This window comes from Eubalaena glacialis, chromosome 4 (assembly GCF_028564815.1).
Source record: "Eubalaena glacialis isolate mEubGla1 chromosome 4, mEubGla1.1.hap2.+ XY, whole genome shotgun sequence".
Taxonomy (NCBI): domain Eukaryota; kingdom Metazoa; phylum Chordata; class Mammalia; order Artiodactyla; family Balaenidae; genus Eubalaena; species Eubalaena glacialis.
In genome coordinates, this window is record NC_083719.1 from 130,746,720 (window position 1) to 130,773,238 (window position 26,519).

At 42.7% G+C, this 26,519-nt stretch overlaps 1 protein-coding gene across 4 annotated transcripts in view; it reads left to right on the forward strand.

Moving 5' to 3' along the window:
* GRIA1 (glutamate ionotropic receptor AMPA type subunit 1) overlaps positions 1–26,519 on the forward strand; it is a 308,685-nt gene that overhangs the window by 167,767 nt on the left and 114,399 nt on the right. For 3 of the 4 annotated variants that reach the window (XM_061188360.1, XM_061188359.1, XM_061188361.1), the window contains exons 3-5: positions 968–1,207; positions 4,465–4,649; positions 9,978–10,031. In XM_061188360.1, the coding sequence (XP_061044343.1) occupies positions 968–1,207; positions 4,465–4,649; positions 9,978–10,031 (479 nt within the window). The remainder of the gene's footprint in view (positions 1–967; positions 1,208–4,464; positions 4,650–9,977; positions 10,032–26,519) is intronic. The other variant, XM_061188362.1, reaches the window with a different exon arrangement.

Genomic DNA, 26,519 nt, shown 5'->3' on the forward strand with positions numbered 1-26,519 from the left:
TCACTTGACTGGGGCAAAGTCTATGAACGCTTATCCTGTATCACATATTATAATGAAGTTTAATAGCTGAATTACCTGGACTTAGCCCCATAACCTTGGACTTTTTAGCATTATATTCTAACCAGCAGTGTAACCGAACCCAAACCAGTACTGGTAACTGCACTGGGATCTTACAAAATAGCTCCTGTGGGGATGCTCACACAGCTAAGCTACTACTGTGTACACTGATAATAGATGGATGATGGGTTGGATGGATACACTGCGGGGCAGGGGGCTGAAAAATCAGCCAGGAGGATGTACAAACACAAGATGAACATCAGCAGAGAAGTGTACACTGAAAACTAAGGGTTGGCTGGGAAAATCAACCCTTGTTTTCTTAAACATGTATCAGCAGCAAGCTGACAGACCTTCTTCCTAAGGCATCTTATTATGCTTTGCCTTGATGTGATGGGCAGTGTCATAGACAGATCACTGGATTGGGTTCGAGATAGCTGCCTAACTCAGATATGGTCTAGCTGTGCTACCTTGGACATGTTCATTAACTTTCTGAGCCTTGGTTTTTCCCTTTAAAAATTGACCCAGCCATCCTTTTCCTACCTTAATAAAGGCATTGTACAGATAAAGTGAAAGAGCATACAAAACAGCTTTGCATACATTTATAGTTAATAACCATGACATCATTTGGTATGGAATTGGTACCTAATAAACATTGGATTCGACAGATGGATGGGTGGGTTGGACAGATGACTGGGTGAATGGATGCAAAGATGGGTAAAATGGATGGACAGTTGGAGAGATTGGTGGGTTGAAAGAATGGAGTGATGGATTGGTTGGATGGGTGGATGGCTAGATAATAGATGGATGATGGGTTGGATGGATAGACTAGTGGATGAATTAGTTTTAGAGCCACCTGACAGCATGTTTGCAGTATCTTCTATCCATTAATTTTTCTCTTCTCCTCTTCCAGTCTGTTCCCAGTTCTCTAAAGGAGTCTATGCCATCTTTGGGTTTTATGAACGGAGGACTGTCAACATGCTGACCTCCTTCTGCGGGGCCCTCCATGTCTGCTTCATTACACCGAGCTTTCCTGTTGACACATCCAACCAGTTTGTCCTTCAGCTGCGTCCCGAGCTGCAGGATGCCCTCATCAGTATCATCGACCATTACAAGTGGCAAAAATTTGTCTACATTTATGATGCTGACCGGGGTAAGCCAGGGGTTAGGGGAGGGGGACTGTGGAGGGATGAAGAGAAAATTATCAGCAGGAAAAAGAATGGTGCCTCTCTGCCTTCTTGAAAGGCAGGGATCATGGAGGAATGATCCAGAAATGTTTTATGTCTGTGAACTGAATTTGTGGTAACTAATCTATAACTCACACGTGGAAACACGTCCTTTGAGAGAATAACCGTCTTAACGCCCCATGTCACTCTACAGCTTACCAAGTTTCCATGGCTCCTGAGCCCAGACTCAAAGTCCAAGGACCTCAGTTGAATGGCTCACGGCTCATGGCTCATGGCATGGCTTTTAGGAGCATAGATTCTGGAGTCAGGCAGACCTGGATCTGAATGCTGTGTTCCCTCCTCTCCAGCTGTTTGACTTTGGGCAAGCTCTCTCTGCCTCAGTTCGACCACTTCTGTAATGGGGATAAAATTCTCTGTTCCTTCGTTTTTTCATCTCTGTAATGAAGATAAAACCAGTCTCTACCTCATATAGTTGTGAGGACTGAATGAGACAATGACTAGAAAGGGCCTGTACAGTGCCTACAACATAATCAATGCGCAGGGTCTTCTATATATGTTAACCGCTGTCATCATCATCACCAGCATCAGCATCAACCTTCCCAGGCCTTTCTAATTCTCCCTCCACCTAAATTTTGAATTTTCCATTCCATTTTCTAAATGTTTGCAATACTTTTTTCTTCTCTGCATCTTGACTCAAACAATTCCAGTTTCTGGGATGCTCTTCCCTTCTCAAATCTACATATGCAAATTCTTCCTTTCTTTTGCAACCTACTGGAACACCACTTTCTCTACTTCCTGACCTTCTAAATGGAAACTCTCTTCTTTTTTCTAACTCCTGTGTTGCTTCTATTGTACTGTCCTACCTTCCCCTGGTATACTAAATAGTCCTATAAAAACTCAGTCATTATCGTTGTAAATAAATAAATGGATCATACAAGGTCTGGAAAGTGAGGCACAGGAATTTTGCCCTGAGCAAAAAGGAGGTTTTATAGAAGTTTGCCTTTAGGGAGGCTTAGAAGACTTTTGAATAGGAGAGTGGTTTGTGAAATGGTTTTTCAGGAAGAGTTAGGCAGGCGTTATTCAATGAGAATTAGTTGGCAGGAGAGGCCAGAAGCACTCTATTTTCTTCGATTTTCCCTTCTCTCTATTTTAATGATTTCCCTTCTCAGACAAGCAGCCATTATGAGGATGACCTGCAGAAGGACTATTTCAGGTCAGTTTTGTGGCATAATGAGGCTTGAGGTCTGGAAGTGGCAAAGGCAGAAAAATGTAACTTTCATTATAGAGGATCATCTCTGGGGTCAGTCAGCAAAAGCGCCCATACTCAAAGGGGCTCCGCCTACCTCACAACTCTGAACTCAAGAGTTCTGCCATTTGCTAGCTGTGTGGCCTTGGGCCAATGACTAAATCTCTCTCAACCTCCATTTCCACATTTGTGAAACATGGATAATAACGGTACCTACCTCGGAAAATTAAGTGAATTGAAGACAGGAAAGCTAACAGAGCAATGCCAGACACACAGTAAACTTTCAGTAAACGTGAGACTTAAGCACACCAACCTTATACTTAAAAAAAAAAAAAAGGAAGAAACAACAGAATCAATCTACAGATGATTCTTTATGCCAGGCACCATATTGGTCACTATGGGAGGGATTAGCAATGTTATAGGAAGACAGAAATGATATATGTGCAAAAGATTGATAATGCAAGAGTGAAATATGAAATAACCATCTGTTTCAGGCAGAATAATGACCTTCCCCTCTCCGCCAAAGACATCTGTGTTTTAATTCCTGGAACCTGTGAATATGTTATGTTAAATGGCAAGAGGGATTAAGGTTACAGATGGAATTCACGTTGCTAATCGACTGACCTTAAAACAGAGAGATGGGCTTCTCTGGTGGCGCAGTGGTTAAGAATCCGCCTGCCGATGCAGGGGACATGGGTTCGAGCCCTGGTCCAGGAAGATCCCACATGCCGCAGAGCAACTAAGCCCGTGCGCCACAACTACTGAGCCTGTGCTCTAGAGCCCACGAGCCACAACTACTGAAGCCCACGCACCTAGAGCCTGTGCTCCGCAACAAGAGAAGCCACGACAATGAGAAGCCGGCACACCACAACGAAGAGTAGCCCCCGCTCACCGCAACTAGAGAAAGCCCACGCACAGGAATGAAGACCCAACACAGCCAAAAATAAAAACAAATAAATTAATTTAAAAAAAAAACAAAACAGAGAGATTATCCTGGATTATTTGGGTGAGCTCAGTGTAATCACAAGGGTCCTTAAGTGTTCAAGTTGAAGGCAGAAGAGTCAGGGTCAGAGTATAATGTGAGAGACTCAACCAGTCACTGCTGGTTTTGAAGCTGGAAGGGGCTATATGCCAAGGAGAGCGGGCATCCTCCAGAATCAGAAAAGGCAAGAAAAATTTCTCCGCTAGAACCTCCAGAAAATAACACAGCCCTGCCAATAACTTGAATTTAGCTCAAGGAGACTCATTCCAAACATCTGACCTCTGGCAGTATAAGATGATAAATGTGTTGTTTGAAGCCACTGTGTTTACAATAATTTGTTACAGCCGCAGTAGGAAACTAATACACCATCTATGTCCCAAAGATGAAACAAAGCAGTATTGAGTAATGGATTCCTCTATCATTTAGCTATAAATCAGAAGAGAGTAGCTTAATTCAGTACACATTGATTGAATACCTACTGTGTGAGAGGCAAAGCCCTAGGTACTGAGATATATTGAACATTCGTAAACGTGGTTGACAATTATTAGGTGCTGTTTAGATATCAGATTAGCACATTTAATAAGCAGTTACTAAACACCTAATAGTAATCAATGTTTATAAAACCCTTGCCATGCTTGAGACATTCTCATTCAATCCTCATGATGACACTGCGAGGTGGACATTATTAACATCACCATCTTACCACTGAAGACCCTAAATTTTAGCCAGGTGAATTAGTCCGCACAAGATCATTTAACTAGTATACTGTAGCATCAGGATTTGAGCCTCAGATTCGATTTTTAATCACTAACTCTATTGCGTACTATGTTCTGCAAACGGAAACACAAAACAGACGCAGAACCTGACCTCGGTGAGCTCAGACTTGCAAAGCGCAAGCTGGAGCTGAGTTTAGTGGAGGAGCGGGGTTGGCGGAAGTGGGGTGATGCCTGTGGATCCTGATTGCCACCTCTCTGTCCTACTCACCCGACCTCCAGGTCTGTCCGTCCTGCAGAAAGTCCTAGACACAGCGGCCGAGAAGAACTGGCAGGTGACAGCCGTCAACATTTTGACAACCACAGAGGAGGGATACCGGATGCTCTTCCAGGACCTGGAGAAGAAAAAGGAGCGGCTGGTGGTGGTGGACTGCGAATCCGAGCGCCTCAGTGCTATCCTGGGCCAGGTAGTGAGTGCAGCAAAGCGCCCTCAGGGTGGGCCTGGGGGATGGCTCGTGAGCGAGCTGGGTGACCATTTGCCTTTGGTGTTACAAAGAGAGTTCTTGACTAGGTGAAACCAGAGGCCTGCCTTCTCACGTTCTGTAATTCATACAATTTAATTCTGGAATGTTACGAAATAGCGCAAACACTGGGGAGCCTTCACGCAGGACTTCAAATGGTTCTCGGATCAGTTAACCAAAAACTTACCTCCAGTGCTTCCTTTTCTTGTTCAAAAGCAAAACACATTGCATTTTAGAGTTTGTGAAGTGCTATCACAACCTGTAGAGCCAGATACCTGGGTTCAGCTCTGAGTTCTGTCACCCACTGGTCCAGCATTTGGTTTCTCATCCATTTGGCCCACTGACCAGTTTTGAGTCCAAGGAGGCACCAGGCACCTCCCTTTCCTGGAACACATCCATGTGTCTGAGCAATTAATTGATTGTCCATTCCAAGCAAGGGCACTGTAATCTCAGTAGTCTTTAGCCAGATACCTCTAAGCCACGGTTCCTCCAGTTCTCAGAAGTGAAGCATGTGTCATTGGATAGGTCACTTGTCTTTTTAAATTACATTTGTGTATTTAGATGAGCTAGCAAGGAAGTAGATTTTGCAATCGTTTTTGAACAGTGCTATACAATTAAAGATGGCAGTTTTAGGTACTTGACAACATGACAGAGCTTGTTAATGGCCCTCAAGACCCCTGGGGCTCCCACAGGGAATCTCAGCACCAGCTCAGCAATTGCTCAGAGGCCTCGGGAACTGAATAGGAGAGATTTTGAAAGTCAGGGGTTCTTTGAGGCGTTAACTCTGTGTTCTACTTTACAAAGTGTGGATCTGGCTTCCCTCTCAGAGACAGAAACCAGCAAAAATTGTTTCCATTGAGATGGGAGTTTTTTGAGCTGGAGTCATGCGACTGGAATTCTAGTTAAGTAAAGCAGAATAGAGTACTGGTTAAAAGTAGAGACCCTGGAGCCAGACTGCCTGGGATTCACATCCCCAGCTCTAATATTTACTAGCTCTGTGATCTTGGGCCAGGTTTTTCATTTCTACATCTCAGGTTCCTGATCCGTAAAATGGGCATAATAATAATAATAATGATAATAACTATCTTTAGAGAGCTGTTGTGAGGGTTAGAAGAATCTACGTATACATGTAAAGCACTTAGAATAGAGCCTGCCCCACAGGAAGTGATATATGTAAGGATTTACCTATTTTAGCTATTCATAGTGCCAACTGGTACTCGTTTTCTTTTGTTTTGCTTTGTTTTCTTAGTTAAACTTTTAATTTTGAGATACAAATTCATATGCGTGTATAAGAAATAATACAGAGAGATCCCATGTACCACATATCCAGTTATCCCAATAGTAACATCTTACATAACTATAGCAACTATAGTGAAATATCACAACCAGGAAATTGACATTGACATTGATACATTCGAGGTACAGAACATTTCCATCACCATAAAGATCATCTGTGTTGCCCTTTTGTCCTCATCTGGCTTCCCTCTCTCCCTCTCTTTTTCCCTTTCCTCAGGCACTCTCTAACCTGTTCTCCATTTTTGTAATTTTCTTATTTTAAGAGTGTGATATAAATGGAATTACATAGTATGTAATGTTTGGGGTATGGCTTTTTTCATTTGGCATAATTCCCCGGAGATTCATTCAAGTTGTTGTGGGTATGATACTGCTTTCTTGAGTCACTCCCTCTTTGGCATAAGTGTACTCATCTGTAAAATAGGAATGAAGGCCCCTGTTCTACAAAGCTGATAAAAAGATTAGATGAGATAGGAGGTAGAGAAAGTGTTGAATGATAAGTTGGTATTCTTAAAGACTGATAACTCCTGCTGTATTATTCCATAGTAAAGATAAAGCTGTTGGTACTATTTTCTGAGTGCTTACCATATACCAGACACTATGCCAAGCTCTTTCCATGTATAATTCCACTTAATCCTCACATCATCTCTATAAAAACAGCTTCTATTAGATCCCCTATTCTATAAATGAAGAAACAAGAGATTACACTTGCCTGGGATTTCACATAGAAGGAAAGCAGGAAGTCAAATCTATCTTGGTTGGGCTACAGGGCCCAACCTTTTAAAAATGCAACTTTCAGCACATGTGCTGTCTATAGCTACCCCCTCTGTCAAAGGACAAACTTGTGTTTGGGAAGGAAGAAACTTGTTTGCATGAATATTTTAGATTGCAGTGTATTAACTTTTTTAATCGATGGATTCTTCTATTCTGAAAAGTAAGACCAAATGCTGAAAGGATCTTACAAATCACCTGATTTACCATTTGCATTCATACTTTACAGATAGGATGACTGATGGTCATATTGGTTGAATGATTTGTCTTGAGTTCAGACAACTAGTTAGTGACAATGACCATGAGTCTAAAAGTTACATCTTCTGATTTGCAGTCTGACATCTTAGCATCATCCTAGACTATCTCACACTCAGTAATTGGGATCTTTTCAGTCTAACACAAATGTTCTGCCTAACCTAAGGAGGAAGACAATGATTCCAAATTCCAAATAGGGAATTAACTGCCTGTCTCAGTCTCTAGTGCCCCGACTGGAATATGAGCTCTATTAAGATTTTTGTTTTGTTTTCTTCCCTGCTGCATCCACAGTGCCTTGAACAGTGCTTGGCACCTAGTAGGTATTCAGTAAATATTTTTTGAATGAATGCGAAGAATAGGGAATCAATGAATGCTCTAAGATCCCAAATGTGAGATGGGTCTAGATATCTACAGGTAGCCTTTGACTGGAAAAGAGCCTTTAAGCTGGAGGTAAGAGCATGTAGGGAGGCCCAGAGGGCATGTGGGGGCCAAGGTTCACAGAGGGGCTTAAGAGGCCAAGTGGAGGATGTCAGTTGTTTACTGGAAGACAATGAAAAGGAGATGAACCCATGATTGTGACCATCTTTGGAAACCATCCCAAAGAGTCTGGGGTTTATTCTGTAAACAGTGGACAGCCAGTGAAGGTTTGTGAGCAGGGAACAGGGTTATTAGAATATAATGCTTTATCAATATATAAGACACTTAATTATGTAATACAGTCATTAAGTTCAGAATGAGTTAGAGATGGATGAGGGACACCAGGACCAGGCCATCCATCACCTTACCCTGTTGTATTGTCTTCAAAGTGCTTTTCACCTGCTGAAATCTTGTTCATTTATCTGTTTATATATTTACCATCTGGCTCCCTGCTAACGTGTCAACTCAGCTCAATGAGGGCCTGGGGATCTTGCCTCATTTGTTCATAGCTTGTCCCTAGCACATAGCATAGAGCTTGGCATGTGGCCCATGTTCAATAAATATTTGTTGAGTGAATTAGTTAATCAGAGAAGGCTTTACAGAGTAGTTGGGATTAGAGCTCAGCCATAAAGGTTATGAATAATCAGAGAGAATGGGAAAGGGCATTCCAGACACAAAGATTGTGAATTAAGGCAATCCAGTGGAAATGAGCTTTGAAGAGATGGGCTCAGTGAGGCAGTGGACTCCAAGTGTACATTACCTTTATAACAACTTTCTCAGTTTGTAACCCTGTGTACCTGTATCTCTTCATCTGTTTAAGTATGGGTCTCCTCCCAGTAAACTGTGACCTCCAGGACAGCATGCACCATGCTTGTTTCACTTTCCACTATATCTCCAGCACAGTGCTTGATAGATAGTAAGCACTTAATAAATGTTTGTGAAAGGGAAGCTAGGCCATCAGGTAGGTAGGTGAGTAGATGGGCTGGACAGTTTGTGTTAGGTCAAACCATATGAAATTACTGATTTTTATTGGTCAAAAGTCATTAATTATCGGCTGTTTCCTATGTTTCAACCTGTAATTTCATCCTGCAGGGACTATTCTTATCCATTGCCTGGATGCATTGGGTTTCAAACTATCTTTTATTTGCTATTTTGTGCTTATTGGAAGCTGAATAGGTTTCTGATAAAGGTATCTCATTGTTGAAAGAGCAAAAAACCATTTGACAAGAAAATGAAAAAGTAAAGAAGAAATATTAATAAAACTATAATCCCAAAAGTCTTGGCGCTCCATAGTCTGGAATTTCACAGGCTAACCACTGTTTCAGAGCATTCATTGTGTGTGCTTGCATTTAATTATTCCGTACATAAAAAAATATGTGAGCCGCTATGCACATGCATCCAATTAAGTAGATGTCTGAATGTGGGTGTTAATAACCTTGAAATTTTATTCAGTTAGAGAAGAAGCCCAAGGGCTTCTCATGTGTTTTATGCGTCCTTGCAACAGTGCGGGGAGAGAGGCACTGAGCAGGGTGTACTAACCTCAATTTGATGATTAAAAAATAATAATAATAAAGAAATAGATCAAGTTAACTTGCAGGCTGAGTTAAGACTAAACCAAGGACTGCGGTCTTAGCTGTTCCTTGCTGGGTGGTATGTCTGGGTGCCCAAGCAAACCGCTGGGTAGTTCTTTCTACAAATATTTTCTTGCCTGCAATGATTAGGGATGGTCTGCACATTGAAGATGGACGGGTGTTTGGGGACCCTGGCTCTGAATCAGGCATCATATGGAAAGGCTCACAATAGCCAGGTCCCTGTCCTGACACTGCTATCATACTGCTGTGGGATCTGGCACATCACTTCGTCTCTCTGGGCCTGGACTTCCCATTTGTACAGTCAGGGGCCGGACCAGATGATCCTGACATTCTCTTCCAGCTTCCGGGTTGAATGGCTCATTGATGTCTGAGTATCCAACTGGTTTCGGGAAGAAGGCACAAAATTCAGGGAAAGAAGGAACTGTATCTGAATATAGTCCATTCAAGGATTTGAAGTTCAAGAACTGGGGTGGAATCATCCACCTACCCATTTGACTATCCTTCCACCCATCCACCCATCTGTCCACCCAAGCAGCAGATATTGTTATAACAGTGACAAGGAATTCAATACAACATAAGATTCCCACTATGTATGGGAAGGCTTTATGGAAGAAGGAAAGAAGTGAGCATTTTAGCCTGGACCTTGGGGTTATGATAACACTACTCTACCCCTAGAATCAGGCAAAACTGATGTCAGATCTTACATCTGCACTTAATAGCTGGGTAACTTCAGGGAGTTTATTTGACTTCTCTAAGTCTCAATTCCTCATCTGTAAAACAAGGACATCAGCAACGCCACCACCATTGGATGGTTGTGATATTGTAGTTTGGGTACTTAGGATAGGACAGGGCACATTTTCAGTACTCAGTGTTAATTGCTGGTTATTGTTGGTGTAGCTTTAATTGTCAGTATGATTAATGCATCCCCTCTCGTTGTGTTTTGTAGATTGTAAAGCTGGAGAAGAACGGCATTGGCTACCACTATATCCTTGCAAATCTGGTGAGTAGAGGACACTGCAGGCTCTCAAATGGTGGGTCTTTCTGTGTTTGGGGCCCGGCTTGTTTCTGTGGTACCTGGCTGGAGGGAACGGTGTGGGTGGGAGGGGCACTTCCAAGCTTTGCCTTTTCCCCTTCACATCCCTGCTTATCAAACCACAGCACACTCAAGGTGAACCTCTAAGCTTCCTTGGAAGAGATCCTGCTGGTGGGCAGGCCTTCCTCAGTCATAACAATTCCAGCTTTAATCGGCTCTGCCACTTGGCGATAAGAACAAAATCACCACATCTTTGAATGTATAAAAAATGTTTCGACCCCACTGGTTTTGACCCTCTATTTTGACACCAATGATAGTTTTACTGTTTATAAATATAAATGTTTAAATCATAATGATACTAGCGCTGACAGATCTTTAACCACAAACAGTTTTACAGCATAAACAATATTATGCCAATTTAGTTTTTATTCCCTTTTTTATGTGGCATAGACAAGCTGTCTTTTAAAGAAAATTTTTATTTTCATTTTTATGTGCTGCAGTTATTTTTGTTGGGTGCAATTATTTTCCATGGTATGAAGACTTGACTCATAATTTTTTGTACATGTTAAATTTTACCTAGCAACATGCACAATTATGAGTTTTCTTTTGTGACCATCGTTTTTGACAAGTCTGCTTTTCCTGGGTCATCTTTTGCTCCTCTTACTTTTTTAATCATGAAGTTTGATATTTCCAGTAGTTTTTTCCCAAAGCCAAATGTAATTTTGTTTTGCCTGCCTTATTTTCTAAAGAGCTAATTACATGCCATCCAGCTCATCCATTTAAAGTATACAGTTCAATGGTTTTATATATATTCACAGAATTGTGAAGCCATCACCACAATCTCATTTTTAAACTTTTTCATCACCCCCCCAAAAGATACCCATACCCATTAGCAGTGATTCCCCATCGCCCCACAAATTCCTCCAGCCTTAGGCAACCAGCAATCTATTTTATATCCTTACGGATTTGCCTATTCTGGATGTTGCATGTAAGTGGAATCATAGAATATGTGGTCCTTTGTGACTGGCTTCTTTCATTTAGCATAATGTTTTCAAGGTTCATCCATGTTGTAGCACGAATCAGTACTTCATTCCTTTTTATTGCCAAATAACATTCCATTATATGGATGTATCCCATTTTGTTTATCCATTCATCAGTTGATGGACACTTGGGTTGTTCTCACTTTTGGACTATTATGAATAATGCTACTACGAACATTTGTTACAAGTTTTTCTCTTGAGCATAAACCTAGGAGTGAAATCACTAGGATACATGGCAACTCTATGTTTAATATTTTGAGAAACTCCAAAACTGTTTTCCAAAGTGGTTGCATCTCCCAGCAAATTTTTTTTTGAATTTTATTTTATTTATTTTCCAGCAAATTTTAATAAATAACAAATTTTGCCATGTGACAGTTTGAGCAACTGTCAGATTTCCTTAATGATAGCTTCTTCTACAAAGTTTGCTTATTATCCTGGCCTGTCTTTATGATTTTCGGTGTTTCCTTTAAGATGTGATTTTTAGCTTTTTGTCTATAACAAATTATATCACTCAGTTTTAGCAATGTTATTTTGTGTTGATTATTCCTGTGAGTAATATTAATTATTAATTGAACAAGAGACTGATATTTTCTACTTGCTTTTGGAATAAAGATCATTAATAGAACAAAAGCACAGGGGCTGGGTATATGTAAAGGTCAAAATGGCAGGATCTAAAACACCTTGCCTAATTCTTAAGCTCTGTCTCTCTTTCTGGGTGGATCTCCAGCCTCAGATCCCTGGCTTAACCTTCTTTCCCCTTCAAAACTTCCTTGCCTTGGCTGTCCTAATATTTCAGGGTCAGGACTGGAAATAAGAAGGACTTCTTGCGATAGGTTAATTTAGACCCAGCTGTTAATAGATATATATGCTACTTTTCTCAGAGATATTTGCATTTTAAATGGCAGATGGCTGTCCAAAGATTTTTGGGGAACCAAGAGTTTCACCCTCAAAAACCATTTGGAAGGGACTTCCCTTGGAGGTCCAGTGGTTAAGAATTCGCCTTCCAATGCAGGGGGTGCGTGTTTGATCCCTGGTTGGGAAGGTAAGATCCCACATGCCTCACGGCCAAAAAACAAAACATAAAACAGAAGCAGTACTGTAACAAATTCAATAAAGACTTTAAAAATGGTCCACATCAAAAAAAATCTTAAAAAACAAAACAAAAAAAACCCCAAAAAACAAAAAAAACATTTGCAAGGATGAAATTTTTGACTTCATAAGGAAGAAAACTCTTGACACCCCTTGAATCCCAGATCCTTAGTCCTAGAAGGGACTTTGGAAGTCAGCTGTATCTAAGTCTCATTTGCTTATAGGGAAACATTTGCTTGTAGTCAAACCAGCAAGATGGTGTGACTTGGCCAGGGTCACACAGCAAGTCAGTGATAGAGCTAGGCCTGGCACCAGGGTTAGTGGGCAGCACCCAATGCCTTTTCCACTTCATCAGGACATCTCTCAGCACAGACCACGTGGGCACCCTGCTGCTTGAGAATACACAGAGCAAGGTTGGGGGCATGCATAATCACCTCTCCAGGGTAAGATAGAAATTACACATCATTGGCCTCAAAGCCACCAAAAGACCTCAGGTAATTACATCGCCAGGCTCCATCTGTTGCCAAGTGACCCCTTGGTCACAACATCACCAAGTCAGCCCTTTGGGTGTCTGTTTCCTTCTGATCTGCATTCTTTTTTTTCCCCTGACCTAATGAGCTCTCAAATCCTTACAACAGCCAACTAATAGGATGCAAATTGCATATACCATCCAAATACAAAAGACTTGCATGTTCCAATAGATTAGTTGATAATTAGGCTTCAAATTACTAATTAATTCAGTCTGAAACATAGTCGAGTATGTGGTGTGTGTCTTTCTTCCCCCTTCAGAGGAATAAAGCAATTTATAAGATGATAATTTTTAGAAATTCCGCCACATAATTAGCCTGCTGCTGCATGGAACTGACCCCCTCCTTCAGACTGTTTGTGATTAGGGTGTAATAATAGAATTAGAAACTAAGGAAGGAAGCTTTTGAAAGATTTAACAAAAAGAGGGAGCTACATCTTATTTTGCAGTTCTTTCTGTCCCTGTCAGAATGCAGGAGCTTCAAAGAAGCCAACAGCATTCTTGTTACAGAGCACTTTGGAGGGATGCTTTTCTGGCTTTGGAGGGCTGCTAGAAGAGAGGATGGAAGGAGACTGTGGGTCAGAGAGGAGAGCTTTATAACAGGGAGTCATAAAAAAAAGAACAGAAAAGAAAAGCCATGCTTTTTGTCCAGACACCATCCTCAGCTAGTATCTCTGTGATCTTGGGCAATTTTCCAGCCCTCAGTTTCCACATCAGGAATAATAGTTCCTATTGTATATGCTCATGGAGTCACTGGGGAAACCAAACATGTTGCTGAATGCCACCATGCCTTGAAAAAGTTGAAGTGTTCTGCATAGGTGAAGAATCCTAACTTCATATACTAAATCTACCCATCTGTACATACTCACATGTTGTATCTGTATGTATACATGCATATATATGCCTGTGCATATATATGCTGATATATGCATTCATATTTTATATATGATAGGATAGATGTATATTTATATTTCCATAGCATTGGTATGTCCATAAAGTGAACTTGAACCTTGCAGAAATTGGTGAACTCTACCATTATTTCTTAAAGAAGCCCCTGGGCCCTGGAGCCCCCTGATGAACCAAGCTCTCTTGTCTGGCTGTCAGTCCTCCTCCAAGCCCAGCACTGACTCGGTTTTCACTCCCTGCTCTGAGATTGTGATCACAGCAGACAGCTACCAGCCAGAGCTCTCTAGAGTTATAGCTCTTATCTCTGTGATGCATCAGCCGCAAATCTTAGAACAAATTGGTGTTTCTCAAAAGGAAGATATGTGGACCTCTACAGTGCGTCTGCACAGTTTAGGAAACACTGAGCCAATGGTTAAATTCTTCAGTCCACTGAGACTGCAAACATGAGTACTCATAGCATGGGACAAATGATCAGATTATTTATATTGATGATTTGACTTCCATTGAAATAAAAAAGCACAACATTTAAAAATTCTTGTAGAGAACTAGCAGTCCTCTGAGAATTTATAAAGGGTCCAGCAGACCCCAGTCTGAGAAACACTGAAGGACTGAAGATATTGGTTGTCCTTCTGTGTGGACCATATGGTGCCTCCTGGGGCACCAGTAACAATAACAGCAACTCCTTTCATTTTTACACCAAGTTATAGCTCATGTGATGTTTTGGCATGAATCACACCACTGGGTTTTAAACCTTGCAGTACTCCTATGACATAAGCAAGGTAGAATTCCTCATCGCCACTTTATAGAAATGAGAACTGAGAATCCAAGATGTTACATGACTGATCTGCAGAGGGGGAAGGCAAGCATTCCTCAATGGAGTCTGGCTCTCAGGAATCTGGCAAAAGCCACGTGATGTGATCATAAGAATAGGATGACCAGGCTAACCTGAGCCATTGAACTAGAATTCCTTAAACCCCTAATAAGTAACTACAACAATAATAACAATGGTGATAACTATTATTCATTGAAGGACTGCTACATTCCAGACACTATGATATATACTTAAACAGTTACCTATTAAATCCTCATAATTGTCCTGGAGGTTGATAATATTATCCCCATTTTTCAGATGAAGAAACTAAGGTTCAGAAAGATTAGTGAGTTTTCCAGTGACAAAGTTTATAAAGTCATGGAGCTGGGCTTCCCCTCCAGGACTAGAGAACTCCAAAATCCATGTTCTTGTACTGTGCCATGTGACTGCTGAGCATGGAGGAGGTGGGGACGGGTGCAAGGGGGACACAGGCTCTCGATAAGAGGGCTTCAGGAGCTTCCCTGGTGGCGCAGTGGTTGAGAATCTGCCTGCTGATGCAGGGGACACGGGTTCGAGCCCTGGTCTGGGAGGATCCCACATGCCACGGAGCAACTAGGCCCGTGAGCCACAACTACTGAGCCTGCGCGTCTGGAGCCTGTGCTCCGCAACAAGAGAGGCCACGATAGTGAGAGGCCCGCGCACCGCGATGAAGAGTGGCCCCCGCTTGCCGCAACTAGAGAAAGCCCTAGCACAGAAACGAAGACCCAACATAGCAATCAATCAGTCAATTAAAAAAAAAAAAAAAAAAAGAGGGCTTCAGTTTAAATCTTGCCTACAGTTGCAGCAATAAACCTGGAATTCAAACTCAGGCTCTCAAACTCCCACTGGGTATCTTTTCCACTGTACACTGATGGAATTTCATTATAATTATACAGTTGGCCCTCCATGTTTGTGGGTTCCATGTCCGCGGATTCAAACAACTACAGGTCAAAAATATTTGAAAAAAAATCCAGAAAGTTCTAAAATGCAAAACTTGAATTTGCCGCACAGTGTCAACTATTTACATAGCATTTATATTGTATTTCTAGCTATTGACAAAGCATTTACATTTTATCAGGTATTATAAGTAATCTAGAGATGACCTACAGTATACGGGAGGATAAGAGTAGGTTATATGCAAATACTATTATGCCATTTTATATAAGGGACTTGAGAATCCGCAGATTTTGGTGTCTGCGGGGGTTCCTTCACCAATCCCCCATAGATACCAAGGGACAACTGTGATTTCTAGTGCACAAAGTAGCTGAGGGAAACACACTGAGGATGGGTCATCCCAGGTCTTACTGGGGGTTTGGGGGACCAGGGTGGTCAGCCATTTCCGCCATGTGGATGCAGATGACCTCCTGTGAAATGTTAGAGTTGGCAGTTCTGGTCCATGTGGTGGCTCATCGAAGCCCCCAGCTCCATGCTGCTACCCCTTTGCTATATCAGTCTTGAGAAGAAACTGCTCTTTCATCTCCTTGCTCCCCTGTGGTGAGAAAGCTGTCTCTGTCTTCTGTAAGGCCAAGTTCGGCCGCTTTCTTCTGCACACGCCATCTCAATACCACACACGATCACATTTGGTTCCTGTATGGTTTCTCTAGTTAGGGAGCTGGAGCAGTAGTTGGGAAGGGTGGCTCTGGGTCAGACCGACCTGAGTTTGAATTCTGGTTTTATATTTATTAGCTGTGTGATATTAGTAAAGTGACCTACCTTCTCTGAGCTTTCATTACCTCATCTGTAAAAAAAGGAATGTGGTATCATCTACCTCCTCATGGGCTATCATGTGAATTAAATGAAATAATACGTTATAAGTGCTCATAGTAATATTTGGCCCAAAATAAGCACTCAGTAAATGTTAACAATTTCCACCATCATAATCATGGTCATCACCATCATCATCATCATTATCATTATTATTATTAATGGGGAAAGAAAACACTAAATATCTGGGGACAAGATACTATCCTTGAGGTCCCTCAATCCCCTTCCAAACTAAATCTCATCCACAACTGAAACCCAATTATAGAATACCTTCCTCCCTGTTTGTCTGTAAGCTCCTGGAAGAAGGAATATGTCTGCCTTTCTCACTGATGAATTCCCAGTTCACCAGGCAAAGTGAGTTGCATGTAACGGTGTTCTTTAAAAAGTCGCTGAATGAATGAATGAGTCAGTGAAATGACTTCTCAGGAAATACACAATGTTGGTACCCACTTATTACATGCACTTAAAGGCAAATTCCCTGTGTCTGTGCTAAAAGAAGCAGAGATCAGGGATCGTGGGACCATGAATACAGCTAAGAATATGCAAATGAGTAGGTAGAGCTGGGCCTCAGAGGGCATCTAGTCCACTTCCCCTAAAAGGCCAGAATCTCCTCCACAACATCCCTAACAGAAGCCCATCCAGCTGGTTCCTGCTTGAATAATACCCAGTGATAGGGAATAGTGTATTTGGAACCGCCTACCCTGCTTGCTCTTGGTGTTTGCTCCTTCAGCCTGGACGACCCCCTGTCCCCGCCCCTCCCCATGCCTTCTCACAGGACAGGTTCTAACAGTCAGCCAAATGAACATCAGACATGAACCAAGCATGTCTGTGTGCCTTCCACTGCACTGGGCTCATACCAGAAGCGCTAAGAAGCATGCGGTTTCACTTTTGTCCTGGAAGCAACTTGGCTTTGTCTTCCAGCTAAATTGGAACATGTAAATAAAGTTTTAAAAGGATGCCAGAGAAAAATCTTGTGTGAAAGTAACGCAAGCCCCATAAACTGCCACCCCAACTGCCAGAGCCTGGCGGTCAGAGGCTCGAGAGGCCCCTGGAGGCTGCAGGTTTCTGGGAAGGATCATGACGGTGCATCCGTGCAGCCAGTAGTCCTATGAAGACTGTGCCTTTGCGCTGGCTTGAAGAATCCCAAAGAACCAGAGTTGAAGGGTCCCCAGGAGCTCGTCTCACTCAACCCCTCCCGCATTTTGTAAAAGAGGCACTTAAGACCCAGAGAAGGGACATAACCTGTTTGAAGTCACTCAGAAGTTGAACAGGAGAGCTGGGCTGGGATTTGGAGCAATTGTTTGTTCTGTTCTTTGTGGCTTCTTTTACCCCACTGTTGGCTCTCAGTTTCCTCTATGTGTGTGTGTGTGTGTGTGTGTGTAAGAGAAAGAAACATATAGAAATAGGAGACAGAGAGAGGTTGAGAAGCACTCCCTCCCCACTCCCCCTGCCCCTCTCAGAGTCACCCCTCACTGATGGAGTCCATCCCAGTGTCCTCTTCTCCCTCCCACACAGCCTTCCCTCTCTCCCTCGGCTTCACCTCACTCTTCTGCAGCAGTGAGAACACACGGCTTACTTTAGGATCACCAGAGCTTACACTGCAGAGAGCCTCTGGAAGGGAAGAGGAAATGGATGGGTAGAAAATCAAGTCCCAGACCCCAAAGGATGCTCACTTCCTACGTGGTCCAAGCATCCCATCAGGCAAGGCTGAGTATATGTTACTCTTTGCAGTCACATCCCATGCTCTAGAATAATCCATTCTAAAGAACTGAGAGTTTCTGCATCCGTCCAAGAAAGGTGAGATTATATTCTCATTTCATGAGAGAGGAAAAGGAGGTCTAAGTTGCTGAAGAAAGTTTTCCAAGGTCATGTGGCTAAACTGGAATTTGAACTCAAACCTCTAATTCCAAAGATTAGGTTTGTTGTCCATTGGGCCACACTGCCCAAATCAAAGAAACCTTGGTGACTCTCAGGCCTGGTATTATAACTGAGAAAGCTCAGAAATAAACTCCTTTTCTTCTGAAACTGCCTGGGTTTGAATTTTCACTCAGTCACCTACTAGCCGTGTGACCTTGGGCAAGTCATTTCACCTCTCTGTACCTCAGTTTCCTCATCTGTAGGTGGGAATATTAATGCATACCTCACAAGATAAAGTGAGTTAATTTATATCAAGTTTTACAACAGTGAGTGCAGCAGAAGCCTGGGGTCTCATCCCAACTCTGCCACCGACTCGTTATCCTTTGCAAAAAAAAAAATTCTATTTTTTTGAGGGTCTCATTTGTTCCAGATTTGTTCAAGGGTTTTCAAAAGGACTAAATGATCAAAAGGACCTTTCCAGATGTGCAACTTACAGTTCTGGTTTTCCTGCCTCTCTCTGTAGTCCAGAGGTGCCAAAACACAATTCTCGAAGCCACACTGGCTCCCTTCATTCTAAGGGAGAAGCCACTCCATTCATCTCAAGCACTGGGTGTTTGCATCCTTTGCGCTTGCCAGCCATGCACACCTTGGCTGATTTGGAAAGGCCCTTTCCGTGCTCAGTCAGTGGGTTATTTCAGATATGCAAGCCAGCAGCTGCAATTGCTCTTCCAGAGCGTGGAACCCCCTTGCCACTACCAGCTTAGAAGCAGGAGGGACAGACCCCTTAAGTACCTATTTTAGCAGGAGGTTGGGGTAATATGTAACTAGAAAGGTTCAGTCCTCACTTCCTTACTTGTCCCTTTTTTTAAGACAGAAAAGCAAACAGACTCTAGAGTACTCTAGGTGAGTACTTATTATGTACCAGGCACTGTCCTAAGAATTTGATAACGATTAATGCAGTTAATATTCCCAACGGCCCTATGACATAGCTGCTATAATGATTCTTATTTTGCAGTAAAGGATGCCAAGGCACAGAAAGGCTGAGTAGCTTGCTTGCAGTCACACAGCTAGGTGGTGGCAGAGCTGAGATTTGAATCCAGGTTGATGTGTACACGCATTTCCTCTGATTCACCGCCCTCTGTCACTCTGATTCAGAATCTCCGAGCATGTGTGCTTTCCAATTAGAGAGTTCTTCCCTGCACTCTTCACCCAGCCAAAGCCTCCTCTCCTTTCAGCTTCCTTGCTTCCACTGGGAGCCTTCCCTGAGTTCCAGGTTCAGGTTTTGTTCTACCTATTTTGCTCTATAGTTATGTGGGTAATACGGGCCTTTCTCACTAAACCTTAAGTAACTTGAAAACAAGGACCAAACCTATCTTATTCTCTGCTGCATCCCTTTGTCCAGTATGTACTTGGCAATATTAGATCCTCACAGGTGAATGAGGGAATGAATGAATGAATAACAAGAATATCCCTTTCCCCATTCCTAGTAGGTTTCAAATTTATCATACGTTTGGACTTTCATTCATTCTTCACCAAGCATTCATTGGGTGCCTACTCTATGGGAGCCCCTGAGAATGTTTAAGCTGGCATTTCATCAAAGGTGGGCTTGCTATAGTCTTTGCCTGAGCCTCACTGGACAGGAAGGTCTTGATCATGTGAAAGGAAGGTATTGCTGGTTTCAAGTCTGCCGGGAACTCCAGCCATAAAAGCCCACCCCACCCCTACCCTTTGGCTCTTGTTCTGAAGTGGCCGTGGCCAGGTGTCACCCGTGACTGCAGCCAATTAGAATAGAGTTAAGATGAAGGGACGTTCTGAAAGACCAACCAACCCCAGGCCAGATACTGCACTTCTTTATTCATGCATTGACAGCCCAATCTGGGGACCCCTGACCTTCTGCCACAAAATGCCAGCATTTTATCCTAAACCCACAGACTGAGAGAATTTGGTTTGTGAGATCCCAACTACCTTTTTAAATAATCTGTCAGCAGTGGACTTGTGTTTGGGGGATAGATCTGTTTGTGTGTTTGCTGATATCCAAGTGTACAGGTGCCCGCCTCCCTGGTTTCAAATGTACTTGGGTAAGAGTTAACACTAGTGGTTTCTTCCCAAATCGAATGGTGTTTTAGCTGGTTTGAGCACAGCTGCAATGTCTTATTGACTTGGCAGGAACCAGATAAGCCTATGTTATGAGGGATTATATAGGGTAAGGACGCATTCAAGTTTCGGTCGGTTAAAGTGGCTAGAATAGGAAAATCTGAAGACCTTATGCAGAGACATGGTTATTTGAGGACACAACAAAGTCCTCAGCCCAGGAATATTCCATGAATTCATGTATATCCATATTCATGTGCACACACCTGTGTGATCACAGAATTGTAGATCAAAGCTGGAAAAGCCCTTAAGAGAGAAATCGACTGGCTCAGAAGTTTCCAAACTTTTTCGTTTAAAGCTCTAGTTTCAAATGGAATCTTGGGGAGAACCCCAGTATGTAAAACAGATAAAAAGCAGAGCTGCTTTGGTGGAAGAGGGAGGGTGGGAATCCAGAACCTCAACCTTCTGCCTTCCCACTAATTCAACTTGGTAGCCTCTGAAATGCCTACAGCCTGCGACAACAGTTTGAAAGATCATTGATCTAGCCAATGCCCTCATTTTGCAGATCAATAATCTAGTGCCTGGAGAGGGTGAGAACACTACCCGAGGGTTGACAGCTCATGAAGTTCAAAGACAGGACAGAACTTATGCGGTTATCCCAAAAATTATTTTCCTGACACTACTTATTTATGACCCAGTTCAGAATATACTACACACAAAGCAGTCAATAACAAGACCTCTTTGGTCCACAAGATGAAAGCTGAGAGACTGAGAGGTGACAGGATGGAAACTTACAAGAAAAGCATGAAAAGGGTGAGTGAAGACATCTGTTGTGTATGTTTCATCCCTTGGTGTGAATTAAGCAGTCAGCCTGCTCCAGGTACCGGGTTGTGGATACCGTGGGGACCAAGGTTCCTGCTCTCTAGGGTCACATGGTCTTCTAGGTCTAAAGGAGATGAGAAGCAAGGCTGCAGTCAGAGAGAAAGCTGGGAAAGACCCCAAGAGAGAGAGAAATAAAGAGCTTTGTGGTTCACATCCCAAGGACCAGCACCCATTAAAGGAGCGGAAGACTAACACCTGGGTCTCCTAGAAACCTGCTAATTCCTTCTTAGTATAAAGATGCAGGCCGGGCTTCCCTGGTGGCACAGTGGTTGAGAATCTGCCTGCCAATGCAGGGGACACGGGTTCGAGCCCTGGTCTGGGAAGATCCCACATGCCGCGGAGCAACTGGGCCCGTGAGCCACAACTACTGAGCCTGCACATCTGGACCTTGTGCTCCGCAACAAGAGAGGCCACGATAGTGAGAGGCCCGCGCACCGCGATGAAGAGTGGCCCCCGCTCGCCGCAACTAGAGAAAGCCCTCGCACAGAAACGAAGACCCAACACAGCCAAAAATAGATGGATAAATAAATAAATTAAATAATTTAAAAAAAAAAAGATGCAGGCCATTGCAAGGGCTTCATTGCAGGACAGGAGATAAATGAATCAGACTGATGGGACTATCGTTGAGGGGGCAGAATGTACAATGGCTAGAAAATAAGCCCAGAGTCTTGTCACTTGCTATGACTACGGTCTCTGCCCCTCACTATCTATGTTATGTTAGGCAGAAGCTACTCCATTCATTTAAGACTCAGTTTTCTAATGTGCAATGTGGGAATGATAAAAGTACCTGCTTCACAGGATTGTCACCGGGATTAAATGAGATCATACGAACAAAGCTCTCAGCACAGTGCCTACTACTACACAGTACAGGTCTGATACACGTCAGGCACGGTGGTTGTTATTGTCATTATTATTTTAGCCAAAGTCTGCATCCCATGACTTCTGTCCATTGGTTGGTGCTGGCCTGCCTTCCAGAACCTTAGAGAACAAATCTTCTACCTCTTTCCCACGACAGTCCTTCTGGGATTCAAATACATCCTTCACTTCCCTTCTTAGTCTTCCATTATTTTCAGGTTGAACATCCCCACTTTTTTCAAGCATTTCTAATGTAACCAGACTTTTCAAACTGTACTTCCCTATAACTATCCTCTCTATGGAGCTGTCATCTAAGAATTTATCTGACAATTTGGGGAAACTTGCCACATTCAACTTGTGCCATTCAGAGTATAAAGTGCAAGTTCTTCAATTTGTTCTAATCTTACCTCTTCTAGACCTCAAGGGGAGGAGATGGAGGGAGTGCTCTCTCCGGCATCCCAGGTCTTGTTAAAAAACCTTCTCCTTGGCCCCTTAACAATATTGGATGTTCCCTCTTCCTTCTAATGCGGGTGGTGTCCGCCCAAGCAGGACGATGAGGGCTGAATAGCTTGTATGTGACCCCTGGAAAGAACCCCAGAGAAAAAGGAAATCTGGCTTTGAAGATAAAGCTTTTTATCCTTTGAAAGCTGTGTTCCTATACACCTGCCTCCTGTTGGCTCAGGTGTCTTGCCTGACCCAGTGCCTGGTTTCAAAGCAGTTGTAACAACACCTAACCTCTTCTGACCCAGTGATAATGATGATGGTGAATGTGATGATAATAATATTAACATTCATAATCACTGATGATTATAATAACATTCATTAAGCACTTACTATGTGCCAGACACAGCTCTAAGTGCTTTATGTATTTTTTTTAAATCTTGCTCCAGTTCTATGCTGTAGGTGCTATTATATCCGCATTCTGAAGACCAGAGAGCTAAGACTCAGAGAGGTTAAATAACCAGTAAGCACACATAATCAGGTTCTTTTGTTTCCAGGCACACATGATAATTAGTAGTCATAATGATAACTCAGAGCTTCCTCGTGATCCTCAAAGCATTTTCTAAATCTTTACAGCAACATGAAAGCATGTCTAATGTAGTTATACTGTTAAACATCTCTTCAGGATATTATAATTATTTGAAATGCCTTTTCATTCTAATCCTTTGAAAATTATCATTGAGATATGATAGATGGAATGACTACATTAACCAGTTTAATTAACTGAGCACTTTTTCCCCCAGGCATGCTATTTAAATGACTGGTCAGCATTGCATTGCCTTCTAAGATGAGTACATAGGGAATACAGAGCTTAATCTCAGCTACCCCTCTAACCAGCCTACAACTTGAGGCCACTAGTCTCCTCTCTGGACAACGAGGGGTTTGACCTGATCGCCAGCATCTTTGCTTCAGGTGTCTGTAAACCTAAACTATGGCCCATGGGTCAAATCCAACTGCTACCTGATTTTGTTTGGCTCATGAGCTAAGAATGGTTTTACATTTTTAAATTATTAGAAAAATGAAAATAAAAATGATACTTCGTGACGTGTGAAAATTATGTGAAATTCAAGTTTCAGTGGACACAACCATGCTCATTCATTTTCTATTGTCTAGGACGGCTTTCGCGCCATAACAGCAACATTGAATAGTTACGACAGAAACCACGTGGCCCACCAGCCTAAAAAATTCACAATATGACCCTTTACCAAGAAAAATTTGCTGACTCCTGCTATAAATGTGGGGTAGGTGGGCACTAACAGACTTCGTATAAATCAGAGGCTTGAGAAACATCTAACCAATCTCTAACCACCATCATGGTGTCAAGGAGAGAAACCTACTGTGCTCTCCCACAGATGTTGCTTTAAGACAGAAAGCTGTATTGGAAGGCCCCTCTTTGGCAGAGTAAGACATCTGTTCTAGGCTATTAACTGTCAGCCACACTGTCTGAGCTTCTTTGTCCCTCTGTCTGGGGCAATATGGAAATGCCATCCTAAAGCTAGCCTCCTGTGTTCCTCCACTGGCAAAGCAGTGTAACACATAGACGAAGAAGACAGATTTATGGCTGGACCACAGCTGGATTCCTTGCTTGCTGGGTGACCTCAAGAGAGTTTCCAAAGGTCTCTGAACCACAGCTCCGCACACATAAAATTGGGACAGATACTCATTTATGCAAATGAGCACCCGGTGCCTACTGTGCATGTGCACCTCTCAGGGTTGTTTGGGGGGATTAAATAGGATTATGTATATAAAGCATTTAATAGAATGTCTGGCTCAGGATAAGAGCTTGGGAAATGCTTAATAAATCTAAGGGTGACTCTCGACTGATTATTTCATTTTTCAGTTTTAAAAGACAACTTCATAATTCTCAAAAGGCTGTATGAAGATGAAGTTATATAATGCATAAGAAGTGACAGTTTTGCCATTGTTGTCATTTCTGTTATCCTGAGGAGCAATGCTTCTGAAGCTGCATTTCAGTAGAGCATTTAACAGCGCCAGTGTTCTTTAATTCCAGGCCAAGAGACAACAAATTAAGCAGGGCTCCCTTAACAGACCGTATCAAAGAGTCAGCCAATGCCATGACTTCTCTTCCCTGTTCTGCCACGGCCACTCCCTCCCCCACTTTCCAGGGACTTAACAGATGATTTTGAACCAGCAATGTATATCAAAATTATCTGAGGATCTATTTTTATTTTTTAACAGTACGAAAAAGAAAACATATTCACATGGTAAAAAAGAAAAAAATTATTCCCTCATTTTGTGTCCTTTACCTAACAGCACAGATAGGAGCTTATTTTATCATTCTTTGTCCCTTCCTTCTCAGGGGAGCTGAAGAGTTCAGTTAGAGGTCCCATCAGTTTGATTAGATATAACTTGAGGTTTGGCTCCAGTAACCTTGTAGTCAGACACTCTGGTGATGGAGTTGAGTGGCATTTATGTTTGAATAAACTCTTCCATTTCCCATGGCCCCCATTACGTTGATGGGGGCAGTCAATACAGAATGCCCGGAAGCTTGTTACAGATTTTCAAGCGACAGAATTTGACTGCAGGAGGTCGCTTTCATTTTATTCTCTCAATAGTTATTTTTTGAACAAGATATTCTTTTTAAGATCTCTAAAAATTATGGGAAGTCTCTCAACTGTGCATTCATTAGCTTTTAACCAGGGGTGGGTTGGTTGTACTCTTAGGTAGTAGAACGTCTTGGAATGCCTATTGGGTACGAGAACCTAATTCTGATTTCATCTGTACTAAAAGCTTGCTAGAAACTGTGCAATTCAGTGGACCCCTGTGAATGTCTGTAAACTGTAGCTATGGGAAAAGTTAATCACAAAATATATTTCCAACATGAGCTTCTCTTTTCAAACAATTAAAATCACGCACTGGCATTTACTGCCTGGTGATCACACTTCCCCTTAGCTCATAAGCATTCTTGCTTGAAGAAAGTCTTTGGCTTTCATTCATTCACCCAACAAATATGTGTTGAGCACCTACTCTGCGCCAGGCATTGTTCTAGGTGCTAGGTTCTAGTATACATCCGTGAACAAGACAGAAAAGGTCCCTGCCCTCATGGAGCTGATATTCCAACCCAAGGAGAGAGGACAAGGGAATAAATGAGCAAACGAGATCATCTCAAATGGTGATAAACAGGGCACTGAGAAGGAACTGACCGGACTGGGTGCTGGGGGTGACTTGACTGGGTTCTACTAGAAGCAGGTCTTAAGACAGCAATTCAAGTACAAGCAGCTTCTTTGGCTCCGAATCCCAGAAACAACAGCAGGGAATCAGGGATGTGAAGTAGGGAAGGGACAGCAGGCATCTGATAAAAGTGCATAACCAAGACAGTTACCCCTCGGGGCTACGGAGCTCCATCCTTTAGGGAAGCTCTAGACCTGGGTGTAGAGCATGCCTCAGGGTTACCCCACCCAGGGAAGAGGATTCTGGAGTATTTATCTACGAACTCCCCATCTGTCATTGGTTGAGAGCTGCTCTGGGTGAATGAACTCCCTGATACATCTGGCTTACCCTGCACGTAGGTGAAGTAATAGGTATTTGTAGTTAGTATATAAAGTGGAATATCAGTGTCTAAGGGGTGGGGGAGTGGAAATCAGCAGGGCATCAATAGCAACTACCACAGGGCAAGAATTGAATCTTACATAAGGGGTCAGGAAAGAGCTGTCTGAAGAGACTGCAATTTAGCTGAGATCCAAAAATATGGGCAGGAGTCGGCCAGGGAAAGCTCACTTCCAGGCAGAGAGAACAGCTAGGCAAAGGCTCAGGGCGGAACTGAGCTTAGTTTGTTTATAAAATAGAAATAACAAAGAATCGCAGAACTTTAGAGGCATGGGTGTGGGGGGGGGGTGTCTTTGAGTCATTAAGTCATTGATGACTAGATCGTTTAGGTAAGGAAACTGGATCAAGTCAGTGAGAAATGAAGAGACCTGGGCAGAGCTGGGGCCAGCGCTCCGGGCTCTCAGCTGTCTGTCCATGGCTCTCCCCAACCTCAATCCACCACACTGCTTCCCCTGCTCCTTCCCCCATTTCACCCCCAGGGATCTGGCAGTTTCTCCAAGCTGTGGAGCTCAGAGAGCAATGACTTT